This window comes from Nothoprocta perdicaria, unplaced genomic scaffold (assembly GCF_003342845.1).
Source record: "Nothoprocta perdicaria isolate Ctin4 unplaced genomic scaffold, notPer1 scaffold_556, whole genome shotgun sequence".
Taxonomy (NCBI): Eukaryota; Metazoa; Chordata; class Aves; order Tinamiformes; family Tinamidae; genus Nothoprocta; species Nothoprocta perdicaria.
The window spans coordinates 29,079-39,378 of NW_020455817.1; the positions used below are offsets into that span (position 1 = coordinate 29,079).

The 10,300-nt window shown below is 41.6% G+C and overlaps 1 protein-coding gene across 1 annotated transcript in view; it reads left to right on the forward strand.

Annotated features, from left to right (window-relative positions):
• Positions 1–174, forward strand: part of LOC112955311 (myosin heavy chain, skeletal muscle) — a 15,180-nt gene extending 15,006 nt beyond the window's left edge. Inside the window, exon 30 of the mRNA XM_026048587.1 lies at positions 4–174. Coding sequence (XP_025904372.1) covers positions 4–159 — 156 coding nt within the window. The 3' untranslated portion in view covers positions 160–174. The remainder of the gene's footprint in view (positions 1–3) is intronic.
• The last annotated feature ends 10,126 nt before the right edge of the window (positions 175–10,300 follow it).

A 10,300-nucleotide genomic window follows, 5' to 3' on the forward strand; every position in this document is an offset into this window, starting at 1 on the left:
CAGGAGGAGCTGTCCAATGTCAACCTCTCCAAATTCCGCAAGATCCAGCACGAGCTGGAGGAAGCCGAGGAGCGGGCTGACATTGCAGAGTCGCAGGTCAACAAGCTGCGAGCCAAGAGCCGCGAGTTTCACAGCAAGAAGGTAGAAGAGGAAGAGTGAAGATGCCAGCAGGCAGCAAAGTGACATGGATGGAGCACAAAATGTGAATCTTCCCCTGTCATTTTCTTCTGTAATTAGTTTTTGTACCCCCTAAAGTCTAGAGAATAAAGAACATAGATTCCTTGTCTACACACTGTGAGAAGTAGGTTTACATTTCATTCTCTTTTATCTCGTCTCTTTTAGGCACAAGTTTTGCCTATAATCCAGTTACAACTTTTTATCACCAATCTCGTGACTGCTTATGCCATTTATACTACATTGATAATTGGATCTAGAATAGAAATTGAATTTTCCTAGAGAGAGAAATGCTGGGAAGTAATGCCTAAGAGTGCTTTGTAATGTCTAAGAGCAGCTCTGGCTGCTGCAAAGCTCTTAGTGAGCACAGGATCAGTCAGCATCTGTAGTGCTTTCTGTGAAGGGTGAATATGTGGAGATGAGGACAGGTACTTTGTGTTATTCCAAAGGGAGTATCTTCATCATCCTTCCTCATTTAAATTCAACATAGCCTTATCTCTGAATACATACAGACTTTGAAAGGGTAGAAWAGCATCCGGATGGGGATTTCCAAATCCTTTCAAAAAGGTTTTCCATCAAAGACTTTTACAGAAACAATGCAGTTATGGGATAAGAAAGAATAAATAATTATCAAAAGGAGAAGTATTATCTCTGTTGGGGGTTTGTGTTGCTGAAGCTATTGATAGAGCAACCTGAAACAAAAAGTTGAGTGGGAAGGTACATAATGTTTTCCAGTGAATTAAGGAAGTTCCAGGCAGTGTGGACAAGCACTGATGGTTAACTGCAGAAGGAGTTCCATGAAACTTAGTGGATGGGCATTAAAATAGCATTCAAAAGTCAACAGAAATAAACATAAAATGATACACTTGGAGGAAGATAAGCCAGTATCACATACAAGAAGATGGGTTCTGAGCTGGCTGTTACCAGTAGAAGCAAGATTTTCCACCTGTGATGGATATCAACTACACAGAGATCCTGCCTGTAGCACAAAGACTATACAGAAATTGAGTTTCTTGCTCTTCTGTATAGCTAAATGCACTTAAGAAAAGTACATGCCTATTTGATGTATTTTAGTCAAGGAATAAGCATTTGCACAGGAAGGGAGGGCAACTGTCCCACATACCCCATCATTTTCGGGACAAAAATGATGCTGCCAATCAGAAGACACCCATCAAGTCAGATGCCTCCAGCGGATACGAGGACAAATGCATGGTTGGGAAGTAAAGAGTGGCCCTACTTAGATGTTGCTCAAAAGGCATTTGTGCACTGAGGCAGTAGCTACTAGTAGCTGTAGTTGCCTCGGGGCTGCCTCCTGCAGCAGAGAACAGGGCAGAAGCAGCAGCCTGTCATCTGCTCACAGGTCAGCCATTTTCCATCTGAGGCATGCAAACTGTGACTGAGATCAAGCCTGAGGCAAGTGCCTTGTGAACACTTTGTAACATGATTCACCTACTAAGTTTTCAAAGGACGACACACCTCGGCTTTTGAATTTGCATTAGAAGTCCTGAGGGTGGTCAGTGGTCTCTCCTGTGTCAGCGTGCAGGTTTTGCGTCCAGAGAGAGAAGTTCACACTGCTGGATGCTTCCAGCTGACATTTACAACACTATATGCCTAAAACTGAATTATCAAAATGAGTCTTACCTTATTTGTCTCCAAGTACCATCTCATCAACATACTGGGCCTTGTGAAGCTGTACTGCTGTCAGTAGTAAGGATGGGATAACGGAAAACCCAGAGCGGTCTGTCATTGCCATCTAAAAAGGGAACGAGAGAGCCCTCTTCAGGAGGAGATCACATTTTTCAACCCCAACAGCTTAACAAAGCTGGATGACACCTAGCAATGATACCAGCAAACCTCTTCCTTCCCATGACATGTTGGAAGGTTTCCAGTGCTTCCCTAACAGACTTCAATTCTCTTTCACACSTTTTTTCGCTCTGAACTCATAGTCCACAGCAGAGCCCTGTTGGGGATCACAGCGGGTCTGCAGGACCCCAGGCTCCCGTAGCGGAGAGCGTTAACCTTGAAGAGTTTAGAGTGTACCCGTGACAAAGGGAAGTTACTTAGATAGCAGAAATCAGTCACTATGGACATCCTAGCAAAGACCATGAGGATACTGATAATTCATCGTTAAGCTATTTTTTACTCCTCCACTATTCTTGCTAAGAAAGAGTTAAGAGTCAGCCTTAGAGCAGAGGAGCATTGGAAGGATAAGCACAATGCCAGAGAGAAGATGTAGGTACAAGGAAATATTTTGTAGAGGAGTAAAAAATATTACTGAGGCTTTTCTGTACCGTTTAGATAACATATTTAGTCTTTAGAACATTAACATACATTCCACATGTATGGTGTGCCTCAAACTGCCTATAACAAGATTCCGTGTGCAAGAATTTGATGTGGGAAATACCTCCTGCATATTCCCACTGACCACAATACGTGGACTTCCAGGCTGAATAGATTTTAGAGACGTTTTAAAACTGCAATCCAGAATAAGCCAATTAATAAGCACTGTCTGTTAAGCACTTCTTTATTAAGGGTATACCTCTCATTTAGAATTAGATTTTATGTCCCATATCTTTGTAGTTTAATAGCATACATTAATTATCAGAGTTAGTTTGTATAAATACCTAGTTTGTGGAATCAGACTCCCTACTAGCTGAAAAGTGCTGATGCACAATCTAATCTCAAAAAAATATATATTGGTCTATAGTTACCATGAAGGAACATCTCCGAGAGAAAGTTTAAAGCAAATGAAGCTGGTGTGCTCCTACAGAGCAACAATCTGAGCATCAGTGATGTGCCTCAAGGAAATAAGCACTGTTTTCACTAACAGAACAGCGTTATCTGAAAGTATCCCCRTTCAGCAGAGATAAACTTCTAATCAGTGAATTTTGAGCAACCAAATTCCACAATTCTGTTCCTCATAGCTAACAAATCTGCTCAAAGCTCAGCACAAACTACCGGCTGAAAGAGATCACGTCTTTCTCATGGAAAAGAAAAAAAGAAAGAAGTCAGGTAAAGTGCCTTAATTTACTTATGTGGGCAGTGCATTGGAAGCCTGATCAGGAGGAAAAAAAAAAACCCAAGATCTGACACGTATAAGGGTCTATCTGACATGTATAAGGGCTCTGGGTATTAATAGGAAAAGTCATGCGGAGTGCGAAGCGTGTTCCTGCAGCGGACAACGCTGCTCAGAGGCCCCTAGGGGTCACCCCACTCCAGGGAGATACACGCAAGCCGGCGATGCAGTGCAAAATTCCCAGCGGGARCAGCATCCTGTCAGCGAACTAATAGCATGGATGCAAAAGGAAAGGTTACTTCTGTGCGCCTGGCAAAGGCAATGGCTGAGTGAAAAGCTCTTTATAATTTGAGATGGGCAGGGAATCTTCCCATAAAGTTCTTATAACTCCCAACTTAGTTGTATTTTCCTYTCACAGCATTTGGGACGCGCACATCACAGCAATGCTGACTGTACCACACCACCTCTCTCATCTTGTCACAGAGTGGCAAGAGGGACGCACCATCTAACTTCTTCTTCTGCTTAAGGTCATCCTGACCTTAAAATCATACTAGTAACCCTAATTCGCCTTCCATGCACCTCCCTGTCCTTCTCTGACTCTTTCTGCCACCTGTTGTCCCTTTGCTTTCTGCACTCACCCCTGAGGCTTCTAAGCCTTGTCACCTCACTCACCTGTTCTGTAACTGGAGTCACGCAGCTGCTATAATATGTGAAGGAAAGGGCATTCTGAATGTCACTCTCTTCAGCTAAGGGCCGCTTAATGCTTGCTGGGGAAAGAGGAGGTGTCTAAATAACTGTACCCTTTCAGGGCACATTCAGTACTGCTCATTTTCAAGCACAGGTTGCACGTTCGCCTAGTTATCTACTCGCAGTGGGCTGTTCCAGGATCTTTCAAAGACTAAGGTGCTTTCGGTCAACTAAGTAAGTTGCTTTCAGTTGTTTTTTATGTACAGTAATGAGAGTTATTACTGGAAAGAGCCTTTATCTGTATCAAAGAAGTCCATTATCCAAATTCCCTATGTGAAGACATTAAATGCTTGTTTCCCTTTCTATGCAATAAGACTAAATTACAAAGACAGAAATTATTTTAGAAGACAAGAGCAGGAGTAGGAAAGACTGTCATCTCTGCTGCTGCCATGTCTGGACTGTGATACAAGCTACTTTTCATCAATAATATTCSTAGAAATCTCATATTTAGCCCTGCTATTGTTCCATTCATCGACAGACGTAGACAAATTATTAGTCCAAGCTGTCTTTCTTCCTGGAAGATTAGTTCACCGCTCACATTAATGGCTGTTACTTAGCTATCTCCAGATATCTGTTTAAGTTTCCATCCTTTTTTCTCACTCCCTCCTCCTCAACATCTGAAGTCTTTATCAGGAACATTCAAATAGACTTTTAGAGAACATCTTAACAAGCCAACACAATGAAGCTCTATTTAACAAGCACGTTCTGTAGTGAATACAGAAAACATTCCCGGTAAAAAATAATCTGATATAAYAGTATCAAATCTAATAAAGAAATTGTGTCCTTACCATCACTAGGTCCAGTTCACTGCAACATGTTAGTGGAAGTGTAGCAATGAGAAGATTTGCTCTGAAGGATTAGTGTTCTGGCATTTCTGCTTATCATCTGCCAACATTCCTGAGACTTCTCCTTTTACCCAGGGAACAGCAGGATGAGGCTGTTTTCTGCATCAAACTATGTACACTGATATTTCACAGGGCTACATTGATCYCTCCAATCATCTCTGCAAATTCTCATAGCATGGTTGGCAGTACCATTCGCAAGCTATAGATCACACAAGTACTGATTTTTGAAACGCCTGTGCCAGTTAACCAGGAAAAATGCACATTGATCTGATTTTTTTCTTTTCTGGAAATATAGCAGGCTTAATTTTCTGGATGAACTACAAGAAGCAGGAAAAGTAACAGCACTCTATTCTCTGGTGACCTGTATCTGAAATGTAATTTCACTGTTATAGCCAGAAAAACAGAACGGGATAAGCTTATTGGCCTCATTGTCAATAATAATGATAAGAAATACTCAAGATTATTCAAAAAGTTTATGTCAATACTTCCACCACTGGTTACAGGCTGCAGAGACTATAGATCTCTTGTTGCTAATCTGTTTTTTATGCTTTCTAATATATTTAAAGTTCCAGTATCCTCCTCTTTTTGATTTCTTTTGAATTTTTGCTTTTACTCTTCAGGAATAGCTTAAAACTTTCAAAGTTGATTATTATCTAAATTTTTAAAACCAGTACAGCTTCTGCATTCACCTTGGTGGGTGAGACAGACATGTATTCTCAGCTACATAAGTTTATGCTAAATATATACGCTCTTGAAAAGCAGTAACTACTTCAAACAAGAACTTTCTTTGAACATCAGGATGCTTTGATGCAGATCTTGCCCTAAGGTTTCCTTACTCATATCTACACTAAATCAAATTCAAGGACATGCTTATTCTTTTTAGTAATTATTCTTTCTTCAAAGCTTCAGACCTCCTTGGTGATCTGTAAGTGGCTTTTTCTTGTCTTCAGTTACAGAATCACAGAATCATAGAATGGCTGAGGTTGGAAGAGACCTCTAGAGATCATCTAGTCCAACTCCTCCTGCCCAGGCAGGGACACCCAGAGCAYGGGGCACAGTGTGGCATCCAGACAGGTTTGAAGACCTCCAGAGAAGGAGACTCCACAACCACTCTGGACAGCCTCTTCCAGGGCTCTGGCACCCTCACAGCAAAGAAGTTCTTCCTCACATGGGGGTAGAACTTCCTATGTTTCAATTTGCACCCATTACCCCTTGTCCTTTCACTAGCCATCACTGAGAAGAGCTTGGCCCCCTTCTCTTTATATTGTCCCCTCAGGTATTTATATATGTTGATAAAATCCACACTCCATCTTCTCTTCTCCAAGCTGAACATGCCTAACTCTCAATCTTCCTTCATAAGATAGATGCTCCAGTCCCTTAGTCATCTTTGTTGCTCTACTTTTCTGGCCCGAAATCCTCAAAGATTCAGGCAGCAGAATAGCACCTGTCTCCTTAGGCTGAGGCTGTGAGTATATTGCATAATGCAGAATATCTAAGAACATCTCCAGCTGGCATATCTTTAGGCACTGTCAAGTTTATGCAGTGCTACAGAAAAAGCAGTCAGGATTGTTCTATTTGTTGGAATTCAGGCAGTTGGGAGTTTCTCGAACTTGTAAAGTTTTAGGGGAGGCTGACTGGTACTCTCTGCTAGTTCCCTGTGCTCCTCTCCCTTATCTCCCTTATTAGGCTTCTTTCCTTATTGCAAAGCCAACCTTCTAACTGGCCTTAGCTGGACTGGAAGTGCAATAACCGCAACTCCAGATATTTTGGCAGTGTCTTAGGTAAATGGGAATGTCAAGCATATTTGGAAAGCTCCACTGTATGACTGGCTTGTAACACACAAACCTTAGTATTTCTTGTCTATTTTAAACACACCGATTAACCAGTGTTGACAGGTAGGAAGCTTGTTGGAAAGTAAATCAGTAAAAGTAGAAGGGAGAGCAACCCATCTAAATGGACTGGACTCATGGAGGCAAACTGCCTTGCCTAAGGTCCTCTGAATCTTACATTTTTGGGGGGGTAGAGTTTGAGTATTAAGCCAAATTTGGATACATTTTCATGCACACTATTACCTTGAGTATCTGAGCAGATGGCAGAAAACATCTACAGAGCATTTGGCTTATAAAAGTTACACATATAGTCAAGGAGAGTTTTTTTTTCTATTCAACGCTTCATCTGAGTTACTGAAATAGTTCAGCAATAAGCCCACATTTTCCCCTGTGTTCCTTTTGCTGCTGATGTACCTGCAGAAGGCCTTCTTGTTGCCTTTTGTACCCCTTGCCAGATTCATCTCCAGGCAGGCCTTGGCTTTTCTTAGGCTCATCCCTGCAAACTCGGACAAAGCCTCTCCTGGATCTCCAGACCCTGCTTCCATCTCTTGTATGCCTACTTTGCATTTATTCACCTCTTTACAAGCAGCAAGTTGCATGTATCCAAATGATCTGGCTAGCATCAGTTAGTGGAAGGCAGAGGAACAGTGGCCTTTGTTTTATTTTAGCCRTGTTTCTTCTCAGTTGGTAACAAAGACTAATTTTTGGACAGATCTTTCATAATACCTAGGAGYCAGTGGTTGTTGCAAGCTGGTCCTTAACTTCAAAATTCTGCTTACTTCAGTTCCAATAAAAACCACACATAATTACTGCTCATCATTTATTTTTCTTTCTTTGAAACATGCTTCTATACCTATCTTTATGGTTGTAACCTATTTTCATTTTCTTTTTAGCTCACTAGGAAAGACATAYGTTGTATGCTGCAACCTGACTTCCATTTTCCTGATGTGGGAACATAGGGGTTTATGCTGATGAGTCATTTGTGCTGTCGTCTTATCAAAGTGCTAGTCTCAGGTCTAAATAGAAAGAGCACATTCCTCAATTTCCTTGCTGGGAATAGATTGCTGGTGTTCTTCATTATCAATACAGGACACATATATATACATATATATATATTTATCCTTATTTTACTGCTCATTCCAGTGTTTAAATATACCCACTTCCATCCCTAATTTATCAATGGAAATCCAAACATTTTTGTTATAAGTCTCTACAACTGCATAAACAAAATTGCTAACTGACCATAAACAGATCTAAATGATGAGTAATATGTTGATACTTTATACAGTTAAGGGTTAGAGTCAGGTAACATTTTATTTTCAAGGACTAGGTGGAATAACTTACTTGCTTTGTATGAGCAAATAGCAAAATAACCCAGGGTACAGTTCATCAACATCTATAAAGTTTCAAGAGAAACAAGTAAGTGAATATAAATGATCTGCATGTTCATAAAGTGCCTCTCACAGGGGTTTTACTGTAAGCTAATTGTAATTCCTTTCCCTCTACGTTCCAACAACATTCGGCATTTATGCTTATCAGATATTCTGTGCCCTAGCACTATTTCAAGTGCTAGTACCTGGGAATAGTTCAGGAGAGAGCAAATAAAGTCCAGGATTTGCTCTTGATAATCACTGTGGAAAAGGCCACATTGCCCTGAGGAGAGAGAGCATGAGTGCCACGCTGTGTATCACGCCTCCGGGGCCAAGGAATGGGACTGAGCCCGTATTATTTACTAGTAACGGCATAACCAGAGTATATCTACTTAATCACAGTATTTTTTTTTTTTTTTCCCCCAAAGGATCTGAGGACTTATTGATAATGCTAAAATGACAGGATAGTAAAATACATCCGAGTGTAGRCCATGCTGCTATGGAAATCTTCCCTTGTAAAATTAAAGGAAACTTTTCCTCACAATTTTACTAAGTTAAAGCTTATGATACCTTTGATACTAAAGACTGGGGAGCCAGAGAAGCTTCTGCAGTCATTTATTAATGGCACCTGTGTTTTGCCAAGTTCACTTTCTTTTATTTGAGGAAACAGTAGGCAGTCTGCATGCTAATGCACAGATTTCTTCCCAGGAAGACACCAGCCTCCACACAGCAATGGCAAGACCAACCCAGAAGAAAAACGTTCGAAAACTATAAATGGTGCATAGGCACATGCAAGTGTAAGTGAATATGTGTGTGTACATGTGTGCAGGGAGAATAATTTCTTAAAATGACCTTATGATGTCTGAAACAAATGTACAAATCCCCGAGTTCTTATATTTGGCTCAGATCATATTCCCAATGCAGCTGACAGAGCCAAATGCTTCACTTATTCCTTGGAGACCTCTAAGCTCCCTCTCATATCTTAAGATGTCAGTGAAAGACTAGCTTCTTTTTGCTGAAACCCAACCCCAAGGAGGAATGACACTAACATACATAAAAATAAACGTCTGGGCTGGGGTCCTTGGAGATGTGTTTATTAGATTCCTAGGCTCAGTATAGAACAGGGATTTTCATAACAAGTCAGCCCCTCTGTAGAGTCTCTGTTCAAGCTCAGTCCATTTAAAGTAATCAATGCACACTGCATCCGTGGCAGGGAGAGGAGTAGCTTTCCTCTGACCAAGTTTTTTGTCACCAGGAAACACTGGTGACATGAACCACTRAGAAATAACACTTGCTTTGCAAAACAGGCTGGGCAAAACCCCAGGCACCTCTGAGCAGGGAGCTGAGTCCAGGATTGACCTTATATGTCCTAAATTCAAAATCAAGTCCAAGTATGATCTCATGGGATGGTGGAGCAACGTGTTGAGGCAGAAGCTGATCTCAGATGACTGCAGTGCATCAAGTAGGGGACAGCATCCTTAGAAAACGAACATGGGGGAAGAAATCAGTCACTGGCCTTGCATTACCAAGGCAAAGCAACTAGAAATCCAGGAGGATCCTGGAGAACATTGAAGACAACTTCCTATCACAGGTGGTAGAAGAGCCAGCAAGGAGAGGTACTCATCCTTACAAAGAAGGTAGTTGGAGAAGTGAAGATTGGGGAAACCTCGGCTGCATTAACCATGAAAGGTGGAGYTGAGGATCCTAAGAGGAAAGAGCAGGGCAAACAGCAAAAGCAAAACTCTGGACTTGGGAAGAGCAAACTCTAGCCTGGTCAGGGACCTGCTTGGAAGAATTCCATGGCAGAGGGTCCTAGATGGAAAAGGGGTCAAAGAGAGCTCCTTGATACTCCGAGATTGATATAGGTATATTTTGACTTCCCTCCTCAGGGGCAGTGGTGGATCCACCTGTCTGCCAGAAGGAGATCTCTAGCGTGGCGTATTCTGCCCACAGAGCCATATCAACAGGGAAAAATACAAAGGGYAGTTACTTGCTTAACAGTGAACAGGGACTAAGACAGATAAAAATGTTTCTGTTGGGTTTTAGGAGGTGTCTAGTTATTTCCTGGATCCTGTCACATCAGGCCAAAGAGGTACCTCTCTAAACAGCTCTGCAACTGCTCTCAATTTGGGCTAAACAGAGAGCAGTGAGATTCAACTCAGTAGAAGGGGATGCCAAAATCAGAATTCATTATTGGGTCTGCTGTTCAAAAGAGACTTGCAGCAAGCTGTGGCATAGGACTTGTCATTCATGCCCTTTTCTGTTGGCTGTGCCTCCCATTCTTACCAAGCGTCTGGTCCTTTACATCTTCTCCAGCTT